The following is a 27641-nucleotide window of genomic DNA, read 5'->3' as shown; positions in this document are numbered from 1 at the left end:
GGAGTTACGAAACTCTGTTATGGGCGCAATTGGTTATTACCGATAATCGAATTCAGATGGAAGTTTGGAGTTGGGAAAAGTCAGTTGAGGGGTGTGGAAGGGGTAAATGAGGGTGGGGGGAGGGAAAAGGAGGGGTAGCCAGAGGGTGTTTTGTGGTACTAAAAATATACACGTGCGTCGGCGGCAATCACGGGGGGGTAACGACAAGCAATTGCCGTCTTTTATCGATCGCCGAGGGTGAGAGTGCTCACAGTTTAGTGGAGGAAAGGGAAGTCATTAAATCGGTGAAATCAGTTAATTACTGTTTTCTTCATTAGCGATTTTTTTTAGTAATGAAAAATAGGGATTTGAAAAATATTTCGGGTTTTTTAAATTATTGAAAATTCATTGATTGAAAAATTGATTAATCAATAGTTGATTAATTAATTGAATAGTTGATAAGAGTTGGAAAAGTTGAAAAAAATCTGCAATAATTTGATTTCTTTTTATAAAACAATTTTTTATTGATAAAAATTTTTAATTTTAAAAATATTGTTGAGATCTTTAGTTATTTTTTTGACAATCGAAAAATTTTGTAACATTTTTTACGTTAAAAAAATTCACAAGAAAATTAAAATTCCTTGTTATTTAATTTATTCTTGTTCAAAGAATTTGTAAAATCAAAAGAAAATATCAGGATTTTTAATATATTTTATCTCTTCAAAACCACGAATTTTCTAACAATTAGACAATTTTATGTGAAAAAAGAAACCAAAGGAAAAATTTTAATTAGAATTTTTTTTTTCGGTCTTGATAAAAATTCAAAAAAATTTCTATTTTAATTTGATATTATTTTTGTTAAGTTGATAAATAATGGGGCAAAATGGGTGGTAATTTTTGTGATGTTTATTGGTGCCATTAAAATGCCCGAGGCAGTGAAATTCACTGAACGTAAAAATGGTGATTCGCAGAGATATAAATGAAGTAATAAAATTAAGGATGAAGGAGTTTTGCTACTAACGACATGAATTGCCAATTGACAGTGGGTATGGTTGGCCGTTGATGGGCTCAGTTGTCTAGACGAAGTGGCTGTTACCCTAATGATGGTTTTTAATATCCCCAATGAGTTTGTGAGTATTTGAACTCAAGTGGAACAGTCCCTTGCGATAAAATTAATTATTTAAAAGCCAAGGTTTTTATTTTTCGCGAGTAATTAACCTTGAATATTCCCTGGTAAATGTAAAATTATTCTCGATTAACATTACTAGACTAACTAATTGCAGAGAGTCATCAACACATGACTTTTCCATTTATTGAATCGATAAATTGCAATTCTTAATTGAAAACACATTTTCATTCCAATTTTACTCCAGAAAAATTTATCGATTTGTTAATTACGAGAGAGCTGATTAACAATAATGATGGAACTATGTAAAGTCGTAAGGGAGTTGTTAGAAGATGAGAGAATAATTCTGAATTCGTTAGTCAATTTTCTGCAATTTTATGTTGATTTTCAAATTTTTCTCTATAAATTACGTTAAAAATTCAAATGAAATTTAAACTAAAAATTAATAAATGATAAAATCGTGTGGTAATTTAGCCGATAATGGTCTCATCAGTGTAATGGGCCCAGTGACATTAAAATCGAATGAAATCGGTGACTCAAGTGAAGATTAAGGGCACAAATAATTTGTTGTATTCGGACATCGCAACCGATCACTTCTGATAGTTCATATCAGTCAAAAATTTTTTCGGAGACCCATTTCAATAAGTCTCCCTGTACCTACCATAATCCATCTCTTTCCCCACTTGCTCTTTTATTATTTTCCCACTCGTCTACTCATGCCATACAACACTAGGGGAAAAAAAAAAAAGTAAATGGTGAAAGGAAGTTTGCTCGAGGCAGGTCGTGTGGGCAAGTGCATCACCAATGAATTGCGGCTTGAGCACTGTCTTTACACAGAGTCTCATCGTCGACCTTTTATTTGCCGTTAAAAAAAAAACTCATACCCGGTAAAAAAAAAAACATTCAAAAGACTGGAAACACTCAATGGGGTCACAAACGACCCCATGGAAAGGAAGGAAAATAGTCTGAATAAATGAACGGAAGGAAATAAATGAAAACTAAAGAGATAAAAAATGGAATGTAAAGTTATTAAACGTAAATCAATATTTTTTGTTAATTAAAGAAAAATCAAAGTTTGACAAAATAATTTAACTTAAAAACTTGAGAATTGAGGGGACAATTACACAATTTGCTACATTATTAACATATTAAAAAAAAAAAAAAAACAATAAATTATTCAATAGTGAAATTTTTTTTTTCGATTCAAAAGATTTTTTTTTTATAAAAAATGAAATTTTCAATTTTTAATATTTTTTTTTTTTGTGTTTTAGAAATGCAATACCACAAGTTTTATAACAAATTAATATGTTTACATGAGAGACATATTTTTATCTCGTAGAATTTTTTTTTAATAAATAATCATCTCAATTCAGATTTTGGCCCAGTTTTTAAATAAATTTTTGAATAAATATTATTGTTCTAAAAATAAAGTGAAAGGCAATTGCGTGATGATATCGATGACCACGAGGTGCTAGAATAAGCTCAAGGTACTTCTCATGTCCGCAAACATTAAATAAATAAAATTAAATAAAAAAAATCCTCGACATACCATACAGAAAATTAAAATAATTTCCGTGAAAACGATAATGACTATCGAGCCTGGAAATAGACATTTAAAAAGATTTCCGGAGTGGGATTGATAGGGCAGCGAGATGGCAAGTGCCGTCGTAGGTTGTTACGGAAAAGAAGGTGCAATGATAATAAAAAAAAATGGCTGAGGACTCTCTCTCTTGTGGCGGAAGAGGTCGTACGAGGGCACGACCTCTCATGTCTCGATTTGGCTCTCTCCAGTCGATAAAAAAAAAACTGTAGCTCGGGGCTCACGACCTTCCATTTTTCATCCCCTTTACGTTACCTTATATTTTTACTTTCATGTCTTCAATTGAAGATGAATTCACAATTTTTTTGATAATTTTTCGTCCACTTTTGATTTTTTTTTATCATGTTCCTATGATCTTCGTCATGTCATGCCATCATATAAACTCCATATCACCTGTCTGTGACCTTCACAAGACCTATATGACCTGTTTGTGACCTTCACAAGACGTATGTGACGTCCCTAGACCCTTTTTGCGACCTTTACACGATCTGCGCACGTCCTTCATGGCCTTGGACACCCAATATGGTGCCCATGCGATCCTAAAATGACCTACATGACCTCCTGACTATTTCTATGCCCTTGACATACCGGTTACCTGACCCTCACGTCACTAATAAGACCTCGATAAAACCCTCATATGGTCTTCGCCCGTATTTTATCACCACAAAAATTTCGCGAAACCTTCGCCTGACCTTCACATGACCCCTGCGTTCACCATCGACCTTCTCAAAATATCGTATAACCTCTCCGCGACCTTCACGTGAACCTCATTATTTTTGTGACTCGTGAGGTAAAAACATTTTTTTTATTATTTATTTTTAGATTTTTAAGGGCTCATAACCCAGTATTTCTCAACGAATATTTTCCGAGCTGTTGAATGTGGTCCTTTACAATCCCATATTTTACGGTCACAAAGGGGGAGAGACGCTAGGACTTTACTTTCTGTTTTTATTTCATTCTGGAAAAGTGGCGCGACATTGAGGATGAATCCAACGAGCCAACCCCACCCACCCTCACATTGCCAACAAACTTTCATTATTCGTAGTCCCTTCGTTCTCACGGTAATATAAATGTAAGCGTAAACTCATCTCGATTCAACGTCTCGTAAAAAAAAAAAAATATATATATAAAACGAAAAAGAAAGGGAAATTGTATTTTTCATGAAAAATTAATTTTTCTCTTTTCGAAATTTCTGTCATTTTTTATCCTATCCGAAGTGCTGTGTTATGACACTCATTTGACATTTTTTAATGACTTCAAGGTTCAACCCCTTTTGCCCCGCTATCGCGGGGCTTCGTTTCGTTTTCTAAAAAGTAATACTAGGGATCGATTGATCGGAAAAATTATTTTTAAAAAATTGGATTTTCCAATTAAAGTGTTTAGAAAATTATAGTGGTTCGAAGACAACATAATGTTTAAAGTTACTAATGAAGAAAAATTTTTTTGGGGGAGAAAATGATTTTTTTCTCGGGTTGAATGACCCGGGAAACTGCCAGAGACGCGACGTTGCCGGAGCCGCGTCGAACGCGCTCGGCTCGTGTAGAGTCCATTCGGCAACGTTGCCTTCAATATAACGTGCGCATCGCTTCCCCGCGCAGGTGACCAATTATTGCGCGCGAAGGGCGACCAATCCGAAGCATTGGATAGTTCAATTTGAATGAAAAAAAAATTGAAGGAAAAAAATTGAAGTCAAAGAAGTTGAGAAAATGGAAAACTCGGGGAAAAATGAATTAGTTCGACCTTTTTAATGGGATACTCGTCCATATTTACAACAATACATCCCCCTCCCCCTTTTCACATATAAAATCCGTCTTTATGTTGTGAGAACCGGAAACAAGTGGTGGCTATGTACCTTTCAATCGTTTTCCGTGTGCAGGAAAAATGTGTCTAGATAAAAGTCACCTCTCTGTGTCCTCACTAACAACAAAGGAACCCTTCCCCCTTCTCAACCCCACCCCCTCGGCACCACTTTGTACCTATTCAATATCGAATGAAAACAGTTATGTACAATAAAAACATTTTAAACCATCGGAAAACCCATTTTACGTTGAAAAATAAATTTTTTGAATTGTGAAAGAGAAAAAGGATTTTTTAGTTGTTTAGGGCGAGAGGGGGAGGGTGTATTGAGTGTTCAAATAAAAGAGGAACTGTTTTTTTCAAAATTTTGATAGAGAAATGGAATAAAAGAGAATTTGTTTTATCCAGTTGTACAAATTGTAGTCGAAAGACAATTTTTATTTTTCTAAAAATCATTTTTCGGGGCAAAATGGGTTTCTCTTCACCGTTTTTGTTCGAAAATTGTCCTGACTTTTTGAGGATACGAGACCGAATGCGCGCCGCATAATTATAAAAATAAGAATTTAAAATTTTGACATTAAATTAATTCTAAATTCAAATTAACCGCCTAAAATGGCTATCAGCCAATAAGAAAGTAGCGTGAGAGAGTTTTGAGATATCGATAGTTATCGATTTAAAAATAGGCCATTTTTTTTCTCTTCTGGATAATTTTTTCTATTACAAATATTTTCATTAAAACTTTTAAATTATTTTTTTGCAACTAATAACAACTGTAGAAAAATTAATTTCGTTATTTTTTTTCATTCTCAATGCCTAATCGTTAAAAAACAAAGTTGGGAACCTGTTTTACCCCAGCAGTTAGTTAGATTTACAGTCGAATGAGAATTAAAAAAAAAATTTCTCTCTTCACTTTCTTAGGTTTTCCTTAACAATAAACAGAAAATTTTTATAATTTTTCTATTTGACCCACTTCTTCATTTCGTCTCGTAGTTATGGGGCAAAATGGGCCAATTACCGGTGCTGTGAATCGTAAATTTTCTCCACTTTTCAACGACAGAATTAATTTTCTTTTAATTTTCACAATTTTCCTTTATTTTACTATTTTTTTTGAGTCACTTAATCTCGTCAATTTGCTGCGTAGTCTCGGGGCAAAAGGGGTTAATGATTATGATTTTTACGTGAAATGTTTCCTGACTCTCGGTGATTTATTTGATTTTTTTGTTACTTCCGAGTGATTAAAAAAAATGTTTAACATGTGAATTGTAATTTTAAAAATTATTCCCCTGAGAAACATGAAAGTAGTTAATTTTTATTTTTCATTACCTTTTGTTTATCCGAAGGTCACTGTCTCTGATGATAATGGGCTGTTTGAAAAATTTAATTACGTTAAAAGGTTTTAATAAAAATGACCAACAATGATTTGGTGTGTCGTGTTGCTCTCTGATACGAAGAAAAGTTTGTTTTCCCAGAATTGAAAATACCTTTAGGTGGTTTTTTACAATATAGATATAGAGGGGCAATGGTGGAGACCGATCGTTGATCAATAAGTCCCCAGGAGGTGTCCCTACCCCAGTACCAGAGCGCCGGCGCAATGGGAGTCTATCGACTCTTGAGTTTCTACCTTAGAAATGGCTTTTTTTTTTCCCCCTTTTATTTGACGGAGAAATGATGATGAGGAGTGGAGAAGGTGTTCTCGAGATTTGATGAGAATACGAATAATTGATTCATTAATTGCACCGTTTGATCCATTGAGGTGATGATTCCGGGGGGATATTGATTACTCATCCGAACTTCTTCGAGAGTTTAATGAAGAGAGACGAGTTGATACTTGAATCAAGCCTTTTCCGAATTTCAAAAAAATTTTTCAATTTTTCTAATTAATTTTTTCACTTTTACTTCTGCTTTCCATTTAATTAGTTTGGTCGTTTTTTGATCGGTTTTGATTTTTTTTTGAGGCGCAAAAATGCGTCTCAAAATTTGTATTTTCAAACATATGGAATTGATATGAAAATTCTGCCAGTCATTTCTCAAAAAATCCTGGAATCAAAAAAACTCCCAAATAGTCTCTAAAAAGGAAAAAAAACGTCTCAAAAAATTTCCGAAAATAGGAAAATCTCTTGGAAAAATATTTAAAATTGAAAGTATGTCCTCAGAAAGTACAGATTTCCTAATTCGCCCCCTTGTCACCCTCTGTTCAAAATCCCTAATACTTTATCTCTCCCCAATAAAACCCTAAATTTCGAAAACTAAAACAACTCTTCAAAAATTTTGTCAAAAATCCCCAAACACCGATGATTTCCCTGCAAAAATTAATCAATTTTCCTCCATTTCTTCCCATCTCCGATCCCTTTGACTCCCTCCTCCCCCTTCACCCCCCCCCAAACCCTCAAAACCAGAACTAAAAACTCAAAAAAAAAAACGATAATTGACAGTCCCCTAAAAAAAATCATTTTCTCCATTTCACCAGTCTCTCTACATTTCAAAAAATCCCTCCCTCCATTCACCCCTTATCCCCAAAAATCCCCAATAATCCAACCCCTCTCTCCATAAATCTCCGAAAAAAAAATTATTTTCTCCATTTCCCCATTCCAAAAAACAATCTCCCCATCCACCCCTCAGCCCCCCAAAAAATTTCAAAAAATTACAACCCCCTTCTAACTACATACCCTCCCCCATATCGCACCCCCTTCTCTTCCCGTAATAAAAAATTGACGAGCAAAATTTACCGGAAATAATTGACAGTAAAAAGAGAAAATTAATAAAATCCTCATTCCAATTACGAGATACACCCCACGCGAACAATAGACTATACTCACTTCTCCATTCTCATCCAACAGGGGGTTGATGGCGGCGTAGGGTGGTAAGGGTGGAGAGGGTGAATAGGAGGGTAGGGGTGGATGTGCGTGGGGGTTGGAATTTCATCGCGCACGCGATTTCACCAGTTACCGAGCCAACCCGATGATAACCGAAATCATCCGATCATCCCCCCCTCCCCCCCGCCCTCTCCCCTTTCCACCCACCCAACGGAGTTGCCTCACTATTGTAGGAATTTTTTATTCCCAGTGTCTCTATCACCACGACGGGTGTGTGAACGTCAAAGCTCTCGATGCATTGCACAATTCATCCCCCCAAAAATCATCGAAAAATGTTTCAAAATAATATCCATGACACTGGATCGTGGATATAAAATGTCAGACGGGGTTGAAAAATAATTCGTATAAAAAAATTGATAAATCAAATGTTTTCATTGAAAAAATTGTCAAAGGGATTTTTTAAAAAATTACTAAATTAATATCGATGGTGTGTGATGTTTGTGCAGCCCCCTGTGCCGTACCCCCAGCCCCCACAACCGCGAAAAATCCCCTCCATTATTTCTGAAAATGAAAAAACTATCGGATTGAAAAATCTCTGGAGATAGAAAAAAATTTGTCTTTGTTTTTCACGCGTGAGAATAATCTCGGGATTTTTTTTTCTTTTTGCGTCTAGGGGCGAGTTTGGGGTGTGGTGCCTGATATGTGATTAAACAAATCATGGGTATGATTGAGGGATCTCGGCAAAAGTTATAAATTGTTTATTGTAAATATCGTGGACAATTTATCGGACGAATTATCTGGATTAAATCTCCAAATGGCCTGAATTCACATCATCCCCGGCGCTCAACGCTAGTCACTGCACATTCCATGAAGCTCACCTGCTCTGTGTCGTCGAGTAAGTACTTTCAAAAAATCACCTCACCCCCACCCCATTTTTTCATAATTTTTTCATTGTCCATTTGAATTTTTTTCGGATTTTTTTGCGTGATTTTTATGAAAGAATTTTCTGAAATTTTCATCGAGTTTTCCGCCAATTTTCTACTGATTTTCCACCTCCCACACCCTCCACGAATCCCATTGTTCAATGGTTGTGCGTGTCAACTGCCATTAATGACGCGTCAATGAACCGGAAAAGTATTTTTCACAATTTAATTGCAGAAATGGAAAACCCAGAGTGAATGGGAAAAATCCGAATTTACTCGTAGGATTTAATTTCCTTTGTTTTTGTTTTTCTTTTTGTTTTTCTGGAATCATATGGTCGTTTGGTGGCTCGGGGGTCCCGGGGATAGTGCGACAGTGGTGACACCGCTCTCTCGGTGACCCAGAGACACTGGAAAATGCCTCCAGGATTGAATTCACAGCTTTTCAGTGATTTCAGTCTCATTAAAAAAATAAGTTTTCCGGGCTTTTCAATTTTTTTTTTGTCTTTCATCTTCTTTGGGTTTTTAGGGCAATGGGGGAAGAGGGATGATGACGATGGAAATGGGGTGGGGTAAGAGGATTATTGTCGATAGATTTGGGGGAGACAACACTTGTGCAACAAAGCTTTTTCGATTTTCGTCTGAGTTTTCCGCTTTTCCGGATTGTTTGGTCTTTTGAGAGAATGAATTGTTGTTGGGAAAATGTGAATTTTCCTGCTGAAAATGTACGCTAAGGGCACTCTTCATTTTGGAATATTATTGTTTTTCAAAAGATGGAAATTGGCATTTCCCGGGAAATCTATTCTGAATTTTCCGAAAACTTGATTTGCAATGCTTTGGAAAATGCGATGCTATCGTACCTCTTGGTGTAACGCATATTTTGGAAGGTTCTTAGAAAACTCAAATGAAAATCGAAGACCAGATTTTCCAGCATAAGTCCATTTTGGGAAAATAGTTTCGTGGAAAACCAAAGATTTTCCCAGAAAATATGTTTAAAATTTCTCACATTTATAACAGTTCAATCTGCACAGTATTTTTGGTAAAAAATATCAGGAAAATTTTCTTTTTCATGTCATCAGAAGACTGAAATTGAAAATTGGAAAATTGAATTTTGTTTTCGGTCTAGATTTTTCCGAGGCAATGAGTTATCGATAACCAATAATATAAGTGTCAGGTAAACTCATTCTGGAAAATAGTTTTCCAGAAACATGGTACGTCTAAAGTTATATTTGGAGTCATTCGAGGAAAACTAAACAATGAAATAGAGATTTCCCGTGAGCTCTTATCATTTTCCCAGAGGTGACAGCTGAGATAGATCAGTATATGAAGTAAATATTTATTGCGAAAAATGGAAGAGAGTAGATAAATCCTTGTTTTGAAAATAACTTGTCTGATAAATGAAAAATGGCGAATGAGATTATGGAAAAATTTTGAGTTTTACATTTTCCGTGTGGCAAAATCGAAGGTTTGAGGGCTCGTCAAACTGGGTTTCGACGTGGAAATTTCCCCAGCTATAAGATGGGGTGAGTTTCAGAGATCCATTTAGTGGTGGGGAGTTTAGGGAAGGGAGGGGGTGATCCGGCATTAGGAAATTGACGATTTTTGAGATATCTGATTAGGGGGATTTTCCCGGGGGGGCGCGGGGAGGGGGAGAGTCAGGGTAATGGGATCGTTTTGCACCCCTCGTCCTTCACTCAAGAGAAGATATAATCTAATATTTGAATAATCCCTCGAATCCATCACTCGTCAATTGGCGAAAAATGCTCTCACAAAGATGAAATGCCGCGTAAAATCACGTGATAATTATCCGGAAAATCGAACTTCATAAAAACTCACATGAAAAATTTTCCGGAAAATAATATTTTGGAATAATTAACGCAAAAATTTTTCTACAAATCAAATTAATAGAAAAATGCACTCGATTTTTTTTGTGGAATATAAATTCACGGGAAAATTCGCCTGAAATGTTTTTCCGGAAAATAAAATGTTGGAAAAACTTGGAAAATTTTTTTTTCAAGAAAATCACGACATGTTACTCTCCTGAAGTGTTAAACAGATTGTGTTCCACTCAAAGGCGCCACCATCGATGTCAATGGCGCTACAGTGTCCATATTGATAGTGCGCCAAGTCGAGAGTTCATTAACCCAATAAATAAACACAACTCTAGGCCGCTGTAAATCCTATCAATATCGTTCAAGAAGTTTGAAGTTTCAGTTATCCTCAACTTTTATCAACTCGTCGACCGAAGTAACCCTCCCCCAATGCCAAACTGAATATTTAACCTCACAAAGGGGAAAAAAAAAGTTGAGGTTAAATTTACACTCGAACGCGTAGAAAATTCTAACCTCAAAAAAAAATTGAAACTTTTTCGCTCGACGTTTTCAATTAGTTTTTTCGTAATTTATAGTAGCTGTGGTATACAACACGATCACGATACGTGAAAAATTCGTCGGTAAGAGAATGATCGTGGGGTAAAATGGTTGAAAGTTCAGTCGATCGTCACGTTCTGGACGCATTTGGCCTCGTACGATATAATCCAAAAAGGGGGGGAGGGGACCTTGATACTGATTTCGATGCTTCCGGCAAAACACCCAGTCCACCTCTTCGACTTTTTCCCCACCCACTCAGATAAAATAGAATTTCCTGTATATGTGGAATTCTATATGTGTGCGTGCATGTGTGTGTGTTTGTAGCTATTGACTTTACGAAAATAAAAACATTCATTTTCTGTCCGTTGATTTATTTCCAACGGAAATTGAGGCGAAAAGACGTGACCAGACTCGTCGGATATTTCTTCATTTACTCAACATGTCAATATCGGGCCAATCACGTTGAATGAAGAGTCGAAAGTTGTACGATCAAAAGGCCGGGGAACTTTACCGACAAATTAAAAAAAAAACTACGATTTTTGCTATTGTGGTTTAGGAGATAGAGTGAATTGAAAAATTGAATGCCGGAGGTGCGGTCAATACTTGCGCCAAGTTGTTTCCCAAAGTGCTGCGGTTTTTTGGTGGATTTCACAATAAATTGCCTGGGATATTCGATTGAGTTGATATCAACTCTTATCGCAGCTTATTCATCGTAGGATACTCTGAGAAATGAAGGACTTCCGGTCCTTTTGTGGGTTTTATCGTGCGCCATCTGCGCTTGAGGTTCCTCAGGGGAGAATGAGAATGGGAGTTACTTCCATTGAACGACAATATCTTAAAAATAATCGATTTCGCTTCCATTGGTTTGGGGGTTGGGTAATTTAACAGCTTTTCGGACATTTATTTGGTTGATCAGCTAGTCAATATCTGGTCAATCACATTAAACGAGGGGTCGACAGTTGTACGATCAGAAGGTGGGGGAAATTTACCGACAAATTAAAAAAAAAACTATGATTTTTGCTCTTGTGGTTTAGGAGCTAGAGCGAATTGAAAAATTGGATTCGCGAGGTGCGGTCAATACATGCGCCAAGTCGTTGCCGAAAGTGCTTCGGTTTTTTGCTGAATTCCGTCATAAATTTCCTGGAATATCCGATTATCTCAATATCACCCCCTCCTCCCCACCCGTTCCTTTTTTTTACTCCACGAAGCTCTGAAAAATGACGGGCTTCCGGTTTCTTTGTTCTTTTTATCATATCCCACTCCCTCCGTTTGAGATTCTTCAGGAAAGATAGCGAATGGGAGTGACCATCCCCGAAAAGCTCGGTATACTTACCCCCAAACAAAAGTCAAAAAAGAATAATCGTTTCAGCTCTTTTTACTCTTGAAATTCCGTCCCTTCAACATGCGATTTCGGGAGGTGCGGTCAATACTTGCGCCAAGTTATTCGTCAAATTTTCACGTCTAAATGATCAAATTTTTTTCTAGATTCCAGGAGAAATATTCCACATAACCCATTACCTCTATATACACCCCCATCCCCTTTTTCATTCTGCAAAACTCCGAGAAATAAACGACTTCCGGTTCTTTTGTTCTTTTTTATCATACCCCACCTACGTTTGAGATTCCACTGGGGAGATAACGGATGGGAGTGACTTCCACGACCAGGTATATTTCCTCACAAATGAAAAAAAAAAAGAAAAAAACAATCGCTTTTGCTCTCGTTCGTCATCGAATCCAGTCAATTCATCATTCGGTTTTGAGAGGTGCGGTCAATACTTGCGTCAGTCTATTCCTGAAATTATCTGGAATAAATGGGTCATCTTTTTTTAGACGCGATGGAAAATTTCCCTGGTGATTCAATAAAATCATCCTCAATTCCTCTGTACTTCCCCCCCCCCCCTCCCCTTGCAAAAACTCTCCCACCCACACCCCTTGGAAAATCCCGAGAAATGGAATATTTCTACTTTCTCCATATTTTTATTTCTCATCTCTCCATCCACTTTAGAGCTTTCTTGAAGTAGATATCGCCCCGGGAATGAGGATGACAGTTGGGTATTGGGTGTATATTCCATCTGGATAAATTCCCAGAACACTTCGGTATGTAGTTTACTATATACTGTCTTAAGAGCCACTGGGCGCTGATCGACTATACCACGAGGATATCTGTTCGATGAATACGTAATGAATGTAATGCAATATCCATTGGGTCAACCTTATACTAGAGCCGCCGGATTTAACTCCATCACGTGTGATTGTAAAGCTCTAAAATCGGGCTTGAGCCAATGCACTTAGGGAACATAACCTCAATACCAAAATAAAAGAATTCCCAGGGTGCGGAGAAAATTCCAGGAGTCGCGGAAAGAATTCATGGGTTTATCTCGATCTTAAAGGACTTCGTTAACGTATGGTATTGGAATTTGCGGAGGAATATTTTTCCGGACGGTTTTTGTCCGCGCGGAAGGTTTTGTTAAGCAGGTAATTTTTTTTTCTCCAAGGGAAAGGTTCAGTTCCACAGGGAAAGTTTTGTTTCGTATGGAAGCTTCTGTTCCGCTCGCATTTTTTCCCTCCGCGCGGAAGGTTCTGCTCCGCACGGAATTTTTTATCTCCGCGCGGAAGGTTTTGCTCCGGACGTAATTTTTATTTCTTCAAGCGGAAGCTTTTGTTCCGCACGGACAGTTCTGTGTCGTATGGAAGCTTCTGTTCCGCACGTATTTTTTCCCTCCGCGCGGAAGATTCTGTTCCGCACGCATTTTTTCCCTCCGCGCGGAAGATTTTGTTCCGCACAGATTTATTTCCTCCACACGGAACGTTTTATTCCGGGCTTAATGTTTTTCCCCGCACAGAAAGTTCTGTTCCGCGCGAACAGGTTTGTTCCGGACGTAAGTTTCCTCTCAGAATGCGCGAACAATAATTCCGCATAATGGAAGTCGTACGAACCTGGCGCGGAATAATTTAGGATTCGCTGAATCCTTTATTTCTCATTACTCAAACATTAAAATAACACCTTCCGTGCGGAGTAGAACTTGCGCTCGGATAATGCAAAAACTATTGAAAGACGCAGCGGAATAATCTAAAGTTAACTCCACTCCTTTCATTTCCGCAACCCCCGAACAAAAAGAAAAAATAAAACTCGGTGTATGAATCACATTTCTACGAATTCTTTTGTTACCGGAGATAAAGATTCTGTTCTGCTTGCGAGAGGGTGGTGGGCGTAGGAGGGGGAGAAATTCAGATGGAGATTTTATTCCAGTGAAAAAGTTGCGCCCGATTTTTCTTTCGAGTTGAAGAGGAAGATGAGACGGATGCGGGAAGAAGTTTTTAAAAGTTAAATGGTGAACAGTGAGTGTGTCTGATTTCTTTTAACTTTTTCTCTCGGTTTTTAAGTGTTCATTGTTCGATGAAAAAAAGAGAAAAAAAAATGGCGTCCTTGCGGTGAGTGCCGGAGACATTTCTTCGAATGTCTTTCGATTGTTCGATAATGGAGCCGATAATAATTTCCATTGATGCATCATCACGTTCCGCATGAATTGAAAAATCAATCCGCTCCATTTTACCCCGGCAAATTAACATCCGCCAATTGTTCGGCAAGCATTGGGGTACAATGGGCCAGGATATTTTCATTTTGGCGGATGTGACGCAATCAATTAACAGGCAGTAATGGTCCTCACCGTTCAGTGGTATTTCAGGATGTATGAATATGCATGAATATTTGTAAATTCAATTCATGGCTTCTTTCGCAATTTAAATTGCAGAAATTTATTGCATTGGTGATATATAGGCCTGGGGAGATGGAAAAGAATTTCTCCAGTGTACACCCACTTCGTCATCCTCACTCTGTTCGGTTTTTTTTTTTTTCATCTAGAAGAGGGAGTTGAGGGAATGGGGGGGAGGTGGTTATGCTCTACCCATTGCAGCTCGGCTGACGTTTGTCTAGCGATCCGGTTGCTGACGCGCTTAATTACTCCAGTTGGAATTGCCGGATACTCGTCAATACCATCGGATATCTTTGTTCCAGCTATGTATCGATTACTGTTTTTGATTTCCGGATTGTACTTGAGTTTAATTTTTTTTTCAAAGTAATACGTCGTGAGAAATCAGGACATAATTATTTCGTAGTCATAATTAATCATAAAATTATTATTAATATTATTGGATATCTTTGTTGAACGTACGTATCGATTACTGTTTTTGATTCCCGGATTGTACTTGAATTTAATTTTTTTTTTCGAAGTAATACGTCAATGAATTAAACATTGTTTTCGGGGTAGGTGGGTGATCCATTTTGCCTCATTTTTCTACCCCTTCCGATCGATTTTTTTTTTAACATTTAAAATTTATTTACAAAGTTGAACATTTTTAAAAAGTTTGTCGATGACATCAAGCTTTGAGTTTAGATTTCGAGTTCATAATTGAAAATTTATTGATGACATCAATGATGAATGTGTGAATTTAAATTTGAAGTTGACAATTTTTGTAAAAGTTACCAACGACATCAATGACAGAGGCTCTAAGATCATGTGCCATTTAAAAAATAATTTTTTTTCCGCTGCTCTTCAAATCGTGGACATCGCCATCGGATGTGATCGATATCATCTTCCGCAAAACCCCATTCACATTCAGAACTCCTGGACAATGACGGGAATTTGAATTTGAATTGCAGTAGTCAGCCATAAAAATATAGTTTTATCATAAAAACGTCTTTTGAGCTCTAGCCCCGGAACAAAATGAGTAGCAATTTTTTTTTCAACTCAGCGAAAAAATGACTTTTGCGGAATATTTGCGTCATTTATTCGTTAGAAATTCTTCTTTCTATTTTTCTACTCCAGCTCGGCAAACACCACTTTATTAAATTTTTCGGTAAATACTCGACAATACCATTTTCCAAGTAAAATAGGATGTTAGACAAACAGAGTGAAAAAAAGTCTGGAGGACATTTTTTTTTTTTACTTTTCCTCTGTCAACAATTCGCGCCTCGAGGGGGTTATGGTACACCGTTACCTCACCCACACAATTTTTTTTCCCTTCCACACTGTTATCATTAGTGAGCACCTCGTTGGTGGTATAAAAATTCATGAGACGTTTTGTTTCAATTTTGTCTCTGTCTTTATTAGTTTTAATATATTCTTACATTTATGACACTACGAAAGATGACACCCTGTGGGCGGTTTCATGTGTTTTTTTATTTTTATTTTTCCCTTTTTGGTGTCTCATATTTTCTCGCTGGCCCACTGGTGATTGTTAAGGGTCAGGGGGACTTGGGTGTATAGTGATAATTTATTTTTATGATTTTGGGACCATTGTTTATAAAGAGAATCGAAATTGTGATTTTTTCTCCGCTGATTTCATTCCAGAGACTTTTTTCAACTTTAACCCTCGATATTGTCTTAACATTCGATGATAAAAAGTCAAGTCCCCTCTCAATAAAAAATACCTAACAATCTACAATTATTCCTAAAAAATAATCCGTTTTGCCCCAGTAGATGCTGTGTAATCGCGAGTAGAAAATTCAGTGTGGGAGATGCGGTCAAGTCTAGCGCCCAGTCGTCTCGAAAATTCCTTATGCAAAATGGCCATTTTTTTTTGTTGAAAGTTGATGGGAATCTCCATAATAAGTATAATGAATTGTCTGTAATGAGACAGTTCATTGACAAAGTCGATTTTATTTGTCAATTGCAATGGACGTTTCTGAGAATTTTAATAATCTTTTCCGATTTTCATCGGAATTGATGTTGCAGTGGGCGTGCGGGGGTGACTGGAGTGATGGGATGGGGCCAGAGCCCCATGGAGTTCGGGTAGGCCCGTCTCCGGCCCAGCTCCCCAGCCCCCTCCGCCATCGTAATCGTCACCGATCGTGCAAGCGAAGAGGTGGGCCACCTCGTACGCGATGGAGGCAGGTAGTACTCAACAACGTAAGGAGAAGGTACCACGTGTACACAGACCTTGCGCCTTCGATAAGGTAAATTATAAAAAATTATAAAATTCAAACTAAAACTAAACTAAAATGAGTATAAATATAGCTGTAAATGTTTTTAAAATTTTTTCATAATTTTTTTTAATCATAAAAGTGATTTTAAAAAATTATAAAATTTGTTGATACAATAAATCATAAATGATTATTAAAAAAACACTACGATTTTTATGAAAATGAAATCCTCAAGATTTTTGCAAAAGAAAACATTTTCATTAATTTTTTAAAAGAAAATCTGTATGATTTTTTCAAAAGAAAATGTTTATGATGAAAAAAAATATATTAATCGTTATTATTTTTAGATGGAGGGGCTGGTGCGAAAGATGCAAGACGCGGAGAACGGTGTGCCCGTTGGCAGCCAGAAGCAATTTCTCACGTCAATACCTTCGGCATTCATGGGTAAAAGAATGAAAATTAATAAAAATTCTAATTGTTTAATGAAAACAAGAAATTATTTCCATCATTTGGATTTCTCCTCAGGCTACGATCTCGTAGAGTGGCTGATAGACCGACTCTCGATCGACGAAACCGGTAATTAGCGATTCATCATTAACGTTCTTAATTACTAATGTAAGAAAAATTAATTGTTTTTGTATTTTTCCGTTGCAGAGGCGGTCCATCTAGCTAATCAGCTGTGCCAATATGGTTATTTCTTCCCAGTGAATGACTCCAAAACTCTCACTGTTAAGGATGACAGTTCCCTCTATAGATTTCAGGTAATTAACCATCAATTATATAGTTGAATAGCGCAGCTAATTATCTAGAAATTAAATTACGAATTTATCATGAGTTTATAATCGATGCGACTGGTTATTTTACCATTACCGATCTATCATTTTTTTTTGTGAAGAAAAAATATTGATTGAACTGTTTGGACGATTTTTTAGACACCGTATTACTGGCCTTGGCAGCATCGAACACCTGACAACGTTGAGTACGCGATATATCTGGCAAAACGCACTCTAAGGAACAAACAACGTCATGCACTCGAGGAATACGAGATCGTAAGTAATTCGAGGTTGATTTCTTTTAAATAAATCGAAAAATTTTCTAGATAATTTTATAGATCATGAGAAAGATCAAATAAACACCAACTGGAATTGACAACAAATTATTTACTTCGTCATTGAGACTAACAAAAATTGAAATGAAATTTGTGGCTTTGTGTTTAAAAATTCCAGGAAGCCCTGAATAGCCTGAGAAAAAATCTAGCCAACAAATGGGAGTTGATACAGATGCAGGCGGAGGAGCAGGTGCGTCTCTCCAAGGAGCGTAAAAAAGGTGATAAAATAGTGAGTGATTCGCAAGAACGTGCGTTCTGGCGAGTCTACAGGCCACCCCCAGGATGTCCAAGCAGTCTCGAAGTAGTTCCAGTGCCAACAAGAGCTAGACCCGGTGCAAAACTCCCTGTCAGAAAGCGTACACTCAACGATTTGCAGCGCGAGGTAATTTCCGTCGATCTTATCACATCAAATAAAGAAAAAAAGGAAGAGTGAAAATTTTAGTAAATTATTGATGAATAATATTTTAGGTGAATTTTCATTGTTAATTTTTTTTTTCTAGGTTGAACTATTGAGAAACAGTTTGACACGCACACGAACAAAAGTATCAGTAGCCATTGAAAATTTGAAAACACATTACGAAACGTACACGGAGTACGATCCGTTGATAGTGCCACCCCAGCCGTCAAACCCCTGGATGACAGACGATCAGTCATTTTGGCAATTGAATAGTCCTCTTGTCGATGTACCAACGGAAAAGCGGGTCAAGAGATGGGGTCTATCCATGGAGGAGCTGATGTTTGACCCCACGGGATTGCTAGAGTTTACTAATTATCTTAGGAAGGAGTACAGCCACGAGAATATCAGATTCTGGCTGGCTGTCAAGGATCTGAGACACTGCAATCAGGCCCACATTGGGGATAAAGTCAATGAAATTTTTCGGTAATTATTTACTTATTTATGTTAATCTGAAAATTACTTTTTTTTGGGATATTCACGACTCGAGAAATGATATGCTGTGGATAATCGCCTAGATGAATTATCTGCAGTGGATGATTATGATGTGCAGTAGATAGTCATCTTGATGGGATTATCTTTGTTCGCAGGGAATTTTTAGCACCTGGTGCACCGTGCGAAATAAATATTGATGGAAAAACCATGGAAAAAGTTCATCAGGAGATGAAAAATCCTAGCAGATTTACATTTGATGCTGCGGCTGAGCATGTTTACACACTTCTACTTAAAAAGGACTGCTATCCTAGATTCATAAGGTCTGATCATTACAGAAATCTAGTGGCTGCTGGAGTTCAGCCTCTACAGAAGAAAAGGTATTTATCTTTTCACGAATTAAATTTGTCAGTTGAAAGAAAAACGATAATCCTATCCATAATTTTCATCTTATCTTATTCATCTTATTTTGAAAAATTATTCATCTAGAGTATCTATCTCAGATGAACATTTCAAAAAATCCCCAGCAAGTGTGACTCCTTAATTTCAAAATGTTTCATTCGTTTTACGTTCAGAAATAATCTAGATATTTTTTTCAATTGAGATAATTCACCAAAAAATTATCTTTTCCCCAGATTTTTTAATTTCGGAGGGCAAACGAAGAAGAAAACGACCACCTCAGGTGGTATGGGTGGTTTGCAGCAGGCAAGTATGGGTGGTTCAACGAGCGGTGGTAGAAGAAGGGGCAGTGATCGAAGTCTATCAGGATCAGCCCACGAATTAGCTATCTGTGGTATACGTGACGTGACTACTGCACCCCGAGTGCCACATTCCCTCAGCCAACAGAATCTAACGGATATTCCCTACAGGTACAGTGGCATAATTACAATCTATTTGCGATAAATAAACGTCCGACATTTCGCGACATGTGACACGCACCACATGAACACTGAAAACATTTTTTTAGTTGAGAACAAAAAAAAAAAAGATTTTATTTTCTCTTTCTGCAATGAAAAATGTTGAATTCCGGTATTTTCAGGGGAGACCTGGAGCGTCTCACTAAGAACATTTCCAGGCCTAGTCCACGTAGTGTTCAGTAAGTCCTCAATGACAATGAGAAGATGAAAAATTGAAAAAAATTTTTTTTTCGTTAAAAAAAATTATCAATATCTACCCACAAAAATTATCCAAATGTTGTTGTGCAATTCATGTATTTTTTGAGATTATTGTGATAGTCTGGATGTCATACGGGGCTCTCTGTGCATGAATGTTCACTATAATTATCTTTTGATTATCTATAATTATCTTTTTTCTGGTTGAAAAAAAATTAAATCGAAAATTATGTGCATTTATTTCAATTCTTTAACTAAGATCATTCTTCTCAATTTAATTGTTTTTATGTAAATAATTTCTTTAAAAATAGACTCAGAGGGTTGAATTCATCCCCATTGGATAGATTTAAGAGAAACGTAATTAACCATTATTGAGTAATTATCTAATCTATCCAATGAGGTCATTTTTGACCCATCACCCCTCCAGGAATTCACCCCTGAAACTTCTGCATAAAAAAACTCCTCAAATTACATATAGAATTCTCGTTGTACTCTATTTTGTATTATAATTATCTCAATGTATTCTGATAATTGATGTGTCCCCACCCCTCTACATAATTATCCTCCCCCTCGATCTTCCTCCCCCATAAACAAAAATTAAAAAATCGATCTATCAAACACCCATTCCTGAAACAAAAGTTTATCCATCACTAACTACTTCATTATCCCCTCAGGCGTTGGTTCTACAAAAAAAATCCTAAGATCATTTTTGTGGGGAATTTAATCCCCTACAAAAAAGGTTCAATCACATTTTCCCCTAGACCTCACCCCCATCGAGATATTCCCCAAAATATTCCGATACTCCCCCCAGCCTCTTTCTCACACATCCCCTTAATGACTCCTAGAAATGAAACATTGATTAACAATAATAAAAAAAATAAAATGACATAATGAAGTTCGTGTTGCCAGGGATGCTGGTGCCACCGAGACATCAGCGGTTCGCCCTATGGACGATGTCTGCCCCTGGGACGCAGCGCCAGGTCCGAGCAACGAGCCAGACGCAATCGCCGGCACATCATCAGGTTCGACTGATCCTGCAAATTGGTCTGGTATGCCATTACCACCGGACACTGGATCAAGAGCATCACGAAAAAATTCCTCTCAATTTGACTCGTGTAGTTCGTCATCAGATGTCAGTATAGCCATTACCGAGGCGTCTGAAAGACTGAGAAAAACATGTGGTCTACAGCACTCTAGCACCATAGTAGGGCCAAATTTAACGAGAAATTATTCAGTTGGACCAGTGCCCAGGGTCAAGTTGGCAGATACCAGCAGATCATCGATTTCTTCGTGTAATTTTCCGTCACCGCAACATAGCTTTGATCTGTCAGGGAGTCATCTCGTTGGGTCGAGTCATCCTGTTCTTCAGGTCAGTCGAATTTAGATTTTTTTTCAATTTTTTTCTTTCTTTTTTATCTTTTAATCTCAGATGATTTTGTCAGGTTAGTTATTGGTTAGATAATAGATCAAATGTTATTTGATGTGAATAGTTATTGTGAAAGCTACTGTGGATAATTAAGTAACAAAAACATGAAATTTACTTGGATCAGAGATGAATTGGGGTATCTAGATGACGTATTTAGGATAGACATCTGAGATACATAGTTATCTCAGATAATTTTCATGCATACACAGGGAATTCAATTGAGTATCAATATTCACACCGAGATTAGTCTCGAAAAAATAATGAAGCACAAATGTCGATTTTTGGATGGATAGCAGATAAATTTATATCTAGATAACAACGGGAGTTCTGTAAGATACACATCTGAGCTAGAAATTCGTCTCGAGTGACCCTACGGGAACATGAGTGTATGGAATACGTTGTTTTTGTTTCATTTTGAAAACTACTCAATTGGAGATAATTTTTTAGATGATTTTGTAGACAAGTATCTATCTTAGATAATATGAAAACATGAATCTGACTCATAGTTATTTGTAATTTAAACCTTTCACGCTTCATCGCATAATGATGTGATGATTCAGGCTATCTTGAATATCGAGATAATTAGCAGATAACTATCTAGATAATTAAAAAAAATGAAATGCATATTGTTTTCTCAGCTTCATCAACTAGACGTCGCCAAAAGTGTCCCAGAGGAATCGGAAAATTGGAGTACAGAGGAGAGTGCCTCAGAGCTAGATGACTCGAAGGAATCGAGAGCCCCAGGGATAGCACCACTTATAAGTATCTCAACAATAGTTGGAGATATTGCTTGTGAATCGGGTGAGCTCGAGGAAGATAGCATTCCTGTGACAATTGAGGAAGTACCGGAAGTCGAAGAAAAGTTGAATGAAAAAAATAATGAAAATGTCGAGGGGAGAGAGACTGATTCTGGGGAAGAAGCACAAGTTGTACCTGTCTGGGTCCCTGAGGATAATGAAAATGATCCTGAAGGGCAGAAGGAGGGGAGCGAACAAGTGCCGGGGGAACGTGACAATAATGTTAATGAAGTTTGCCCATGGGAAGATGAGTAAGTTCATTAGAGACTTTCTTAATTAATACGATAATGTCTATTATCAGTTCCTCAGTTTTGCGAGTTGTTTGGGTAATTGGACGATTTATCGGGGGAATTAGACGATTTCCGCAGATTTTGCAGGAGAAACAAAAAAGTCATGTCTCATTTCACTTGAGAAATGTCAGCGATTTATTTATGTAAATACAGATGCACATTCATATAGATAATAGATTGTCATTGATCTTTTATGCATTATGAGGCTCGAATAGTAAATCTTCATTTTGAATTTTATCAGAATTTTACATTATTCACGGTGGTAAATTTTAATTGTTTTTTTTCTTGTTTTTAGGGAAAATTGTAGAGTGGATGCGACCTATGTAAAGACCTATGCGACCCTAGGATATTTGTAAAGGTGCTTATGCCAGGCGAAAATTTTTAGACCTGAAAATATGAAGATGAGAATTTTGTCGTGAAGAGGATTAATTGTATAAAATTTTTGCTGCATTTGGAGGTGCCTGGTGGCATTAACGACGGTTTTTTTAGTCGATCACGAGTGTCAGGGGTTCCAGGATTTCCCCTAGGTCGCAAAAACAATTCACAAACACCAAAACAGGTACCAATAATCATTGTTTACATCAATTAGCAGAAACAAAACCAAAAAATTGGTTAAACAACTGGAAATACTAGAAAACAATCGATTAATCCGCTATTTCCATAGTTTCTTCAATTATATAGTTAATTCACCGATTAATTGAGCACATTAAACAATTAATAAACGATTAATTAAATTAATTTAATGAATTTTTGGTTTGCAAAATTTAATTCTATAGAATCCAGAAACAAATAATGATTTTTCGATTCGTGATTAATCAACAGCTGTGAGAATAATTCACGTTTTTGGAGAAAAAATCAATGAAACACTCGTAAAATCATCAAGTAATATAAAAAAATAATTAACATAATGAAAAGAAAATTATTTACTCGTGTTGCATCGAGAGATCACCTCGATGATTAAATACGTATATCGACGTTAATGAAATTATTGATTAAATACATAAATAATTTAGAATGTTTAGACTATTCGTAATGTTGAACCTCAATTAGTGATTAGTAATTAGTGACGTGGAACGCTTGATAATTTAGGTAAATTAACCGAGTAGATTAACACATGATCCAGGGAATATTTGCAAGGTTTGTGGAATCAATAAATAATTTTTTTTATCATTTTTGTACAGAGGATTTGGCTCAAGGCGGACTGTCATTACAGACCCCGTGACCTCCCCCTTGGGCTCCCATCTTCAGTGATTCACAAACTAATTAATAATCAGTTAATTTTGACCATTATTTTAAATTTTAACAAATTAGAGAGATGAAAATTAATTTTTTTTTTCGCTTAAAAAATTGTTTTATACGATTAAATCATTTTTTGGGGATTTTTTCCAGTTGACAATTCAGATAGGCGACTTGATTGAGAAATTAATTAATTAGTTTATACCCTGGATTAAATTTAGGACGCGTTTGTAGTTTGTAAATCGATTGAAGGCTTTTGTGATAGTAGATTACAGTGGAGTCAGTGTTTATCGAGTTTGTGTGAATTAAAAAAATGTTGATAAACTAAAAAAAAAATAATCACTGTTAGTTAATTAGCGAGGAGTGAGGTAGATTGTTCATGGAATGTTTGTAATTGATAGATTCAATGAATTAAAGTGGAAGATATTAAAAATGAGAAAAAAAAACAATCGATTCAGGTTAATGTTAATGAAGAACATAATTAATTTATTGTGATCTGAGGCTTCAGAGACTGCCACTGCCCCGGAGTCTGAAGTGCTCCATCACAAAAGAATAATTAATCACTGATTAACAAAAACATTACGAACAAAACGGAAATTAAATAATTTTAAAAAGTTCATTAAATAAAAAGTCTCACAAAAAAAGGTTGACAAATGGTAAAATGAAGTGAGAAATTAAATTGATGATTTCGAAAAGTCATTAATTGTTTAATTAATCGGTTGATTAATCGGAGTAATTGTTTAAATAATTGCAAGAGCGTCAAAATAATTTATAATAATTTAAGTTGGCGGATTAATACGACGGAAATTGACGAAAAAAATTCTGATGTGAAATTTGATGATTTATTCATTGTTTTCATTGATTAATTAACTAAACGGATGGCAGAAGAGGTCGTGGTAATTAATGATTAATTTCCAGAAAAATTACAACCAAAGAAATGAAAAACAATCCATAAAAAATGGATCTCATCTTTAGAAAGTAAAAAAATCGCGAAATAAAATGGATAATTCAATTTTTCATTTCTAAAAATCATTTAATGGATCAATTAATCATTTACTTAATTGGTAGACTTGTTTAAATGACTATAAAAGTATTTAAATAATTTATAATAATATATTTCAGCCCATTAACTCGAGAAAAAATTGAGGAAGCAAATTCCTAGCATGAACTTCCTTGAACTATTTATTATTTTCATTGATTAATTAATTAAGTAGACGAGGAGAGGGGGATGAATGACTGTTGACACTCGATGACAACTGAGAATTCTTTACCAGGCACTCAACAGAAGAGAAATTACCGTAAAAAAGCAGACTCTTAATAATCGTCAGCTCAATCTAAGTCTAGAGTGATTTTAATCTTAGGAAAATTACCATTAACTATTAATTAATTACTTAATGATAATCTAGGCGTAATGACGGATAATGAAATGAATAATATATATTTGCCGTCGTGGAAACACTGCAACCCCAGATAAATTAATTTCAATGGAAACGGAAACGATGAAAATTTAAGATAATGAACAAGAGATGATTAATTGCCAGTTGGTGGATAGCACTTGATATTACGCATTAGCGGTGACAATTTGTAGGTTTAGACCTAGATTTTTAATGCAAAAAAAACATTGGGAGAGTGACGTTGAGGATATTGCAGAGAAATTATGTCGGAGAAAATTTGACCTCGGAAAATTACATTTTTGCTCGGAAAAAATTTTCCGATATTGATTTATTACTTATTAATAATTATTAACGAATGAATTGATCAATAATATTCAGATGTTTCGTCGAATGCTTCTTGATATTCGTTATATTGACAATTTTTAATTTAATTCTCAATCAAATTTCAATCTAAAATTTTTTCATGTGATTAAAAATTGACTTTGGGGAAAAAATGTGGACGTGTTCACATTGAATTAATGATTACCCTTTTCACTCTGATAATTATACAATCAATTAATGGTTTGAAACGCAATTATCGCGAGAAATTTCCGAAAATGCAATTTTGCGAGACAAAAACCGTCGAAAATCGTAATTTCAAAGGGAAAAAAAAATTTCTTTCATCTTGAGAAAATTTCACAATCGTTAGACGGAGCTTGGTACTTATCTCTCATTAATCATTATTAAACAATACCCAAAAAAATCATAATGAGAAACGAAAGAAGTTCAATAATTCTGCAATGAATTGATAAACTAAAAAGTGTGCATTTGAATTCACCCCAATTATCGATGATTACCTCCCCAAGGAGACCAGATACGGAAATTTTTGTGAAGATCTTTTTTCTAGTCCACATATTGCTCTACAAAAAAGATTCCTACGAAAAATCCGCTATCCCTCTCTATTTGCGAGTTATCCACCGATAACCAATCCTAGACCAACTACACTCAATTCAATTTACCAATTCACTTCGGAAATCATCTGATGTTCAATCAATTAATTTTTTTTTCGAAAAATTGTGATTTTCAAGACTCGATATATTTTTATTAGTAAGATATAATCATTTGTTTACATGAGGTACCAGATGAGCGACGAAAATCGGAGGGTTATCATTCAATTGGGGGAGTGCATTCGAGTTCGATTAAGAAGTACCTGAGAACTAAAGTCAGAGAGATAGAGAGAGAAAGGAAAATAGATAATTAAAATATTATTTAGGCCTATGTCGATTGTTGCACAACAGTCGTAAATATAAATACATCAATTTTCCCCCCGAAGACGATCCTCATAACGATAACGAAACTGAAAAAAATCTGGCTAACGAATCAATGAATAATTTACCTAGTTTATCGTCTCGCTTGTGCTCCCATATTTTTTTGTTTTATTAATTAAATTTTTCTACTCTACAAAATGAAAAATAATATCGTCCATCACTCGAGGTAGATTATTCATTTAGGTGAATAAAATACAGTTCTATTTATTTTAAAAAAACGATGACATGATCAATTCATCAGGTGAAGGAATAAAAAAGTAGAAACAGTCGATGTTCAGTTTATCGTAAATATCTCGAAAACCGGAAGAGATAAAGAAAAATTGGACTAAACATTTTTTGTGGAGGGAGAAATTCTCCGCCAAAATGATATTGTCAATAATTTTGCTATCTCCCATAGGTCTCGAGATATTTAAAAAAATGTGAAGCTCTGCTTTACCACTGGTTCTAACTTACAATTCCTCAAGAGATCGATGGATTTGTTCAGTTAAATTCGATATTTTTATTGTAAAATAGTTGCTGATGATTGATGTGTGCCTAATGAGTTGCAATTGCCCTTGATTAAATTATAAGGAATGAACATGATTGATACAATGTTCCAATGAAAGTGGATAACATTTTGCTAAATAAAACAAAATCCTCAATCTGTTGTAAGAAATTTCCATCGCAAAATTATCATTGAGGACTACTGATCATCACGTGAGGAGAAATATAATTATATTACTAATAATATAATAATTAATAAATAATTAATATATTATTATTAATTATATTATTTTTATTTGCCGCGTAAATGTTATTTACACTCGCAAAGATTGTGAAATATTGAGAAAAAAAATGAAACTTTGAAAATCAAGGAAAAAAAATGTTAAAATGGGCTTTAATGTATATAGTTTTGTAAAGTGTTATTAGTAAAAAAAAAAAAATGAACAAAACCCTTGGAGAAAGTCATGATTTCGAGGGAGGATCGTTGGTCTCGTCGGTTGATTCCCGACGCAAGTAAAAAAAACGAAAAATCAAAGGGGAAAATTAATAAAAAAAAATAATTTAAAAATGTTATAGAGCAGTATCGAGTGCCCGAAATGAGTATGACACATTGTCTGTTACAAATAGAATTTAAGAGCAAAAAATGTCATATAAAAATGACGCTTCAATGAATGATTTAAAACAACATAAATGAAAAATCTTTAAATTGTGAAATGCGTAATTTAAATCTTACGAGAGAAAAAAAAAACATTTTAAAAATTAATCGATACGTTTTTGTTGATTATGGGTTGTATATAATATATACGTATACGTATAAACAAGTGCATAAATAATTGTAAGCTGTCAAAAAGAGGAAAAAAAGGAAATAGAATGTCATAATAAAGAAAATTACAAAGTAAAATGAAGATTTATTGTTTATTTGCCTTTAAAATTTTTTTTTTTTAATTTTCATTTGTTAACTTATGGCACTAGTCACTTTGGAAACGTAGGGATGAACAGCGTGAGGGGTAGATGAGTCAGCATCTGATTTCCCATTTAATTTACCTACAGCTGTACATTCCTCTCTGAGAACAAC

The 27641-nt window shown here is 35.6% G+C and overlaps 2 protein-coding genes across 6 annotated transcripts in view; one reads left to right on the top strand and one right to left on the bottom strand.

Annotated features, from left to right (window-relative positions):
• Positions 1 to 5978, bottom strand: part of LOC135165832 (MICAL-like protein 1) — a 36037-nt gene extending 30059 nt beyond the window's left edge. The window contains exon 1 of the mRNA XM_064127550.1: positions 5826 to 5978. The gene's annotated coding sequence lies outside the window, so the exon portion shown is untranslated. The remainder of the gene's footprint in view (positions 1 to 5825) is intronic.
• A 1598-nt stretch (positions 5979 to 7576) lies between these two features.
• Positions 7577 to 27467, top strand: LOC135165834 (uncharacterized protein). Of its 5 annotated transcripts, none has more exons than XR_010299586.1 (14): positions 7577 to 8210; positions 16340 to 16560; positions 16875 to 17103; positions 17182 to 17288; positions 17460 to 17576; positions 17754 to 18017; positions 18136 to 18515; positions 18680 to 18901; positions 19157 to 19390; positions 19561 to 19617; positions 20543 to 21002; positions 21698 to 22107; positions 22442 to 22705; positions 24505 to 27467. XR_010299586.1 is itself a non-coding variant. In XM_064127558.1 (14 exons), exons 2-14 carry the CDS (start codon positions 16489 to 16491, stop codon positions 22500 to 22502), a joined length of 2532 nt encoding a protein of 843 aa, XP_063983628.1. In that variant the 5' UTR covers positions 7577 to 8210; positions 16340 to 16488; the 3' UTR covers positions 22503 to 27467. The 5 variants fall into 5 exon arrangements, 4 of the variants coding, with proteins under 4 accessions (XP_063983628.1, XP_063983627.1, XP_063983629.1 ...); XM_064127558.1 differs by having other exon boundaries at positions 16875 to 16971; positions 17053 to 17103; positions 22442 to 27467; XM_064127557.1 differs by having other exon boundaries at positions 22442 to 22504; positions 22604 to 27467.
• The last annotated feature ends 174 nt before the right edge of the window (positions 27468 to 27641 follow it).

The sequence above is a fragment of the Diachasmimorpha longicaudata genome, chromosome 9, assembly GCF_034640455.1.
Source record: "Diachasmimorpha longicaudata isolate KC_UGA_2023 chromosome 9, iyDiaLong2, whole genome shotgun sequence".
NCBI classification, from domain to species: domain Eukaryota; kingdom Metazoa; phylum Arthropoda; class Insecta; order Hymenoptera; family Braconidae; genus Diachasmimorpha; species Diachasmimorpha longicaudata.
The sequence above is the reverse complement of the archived record's forward strand: the minus strand, read 5'-3'. Positions and strand labels throughout refer to the sequence as shown.

Coding starts and splice junctions, on each gene's coding strand:
- LOC135165834 (XM_064127557.1), top strand. CDS start 16,489: ATGGAGGCAGGTAGTACTCAACAACGTAAGGAGAAGGTACCACGTGTA. Junction 18,018..18,135: donor TCAACGATTTGCAGCGCGAG/GTAATTTCCGTC, acceptor TTTTTTTTCTAG/GTTGAACTATTGAGAAACAG. Junction 19,618..20,542: donor CCTAGTCCACGTAGTGTTCA/GTAAGTCCTCAA, acceptor TCGTGTTGCCAG/GGATGCTGGTGCCACCGAGA.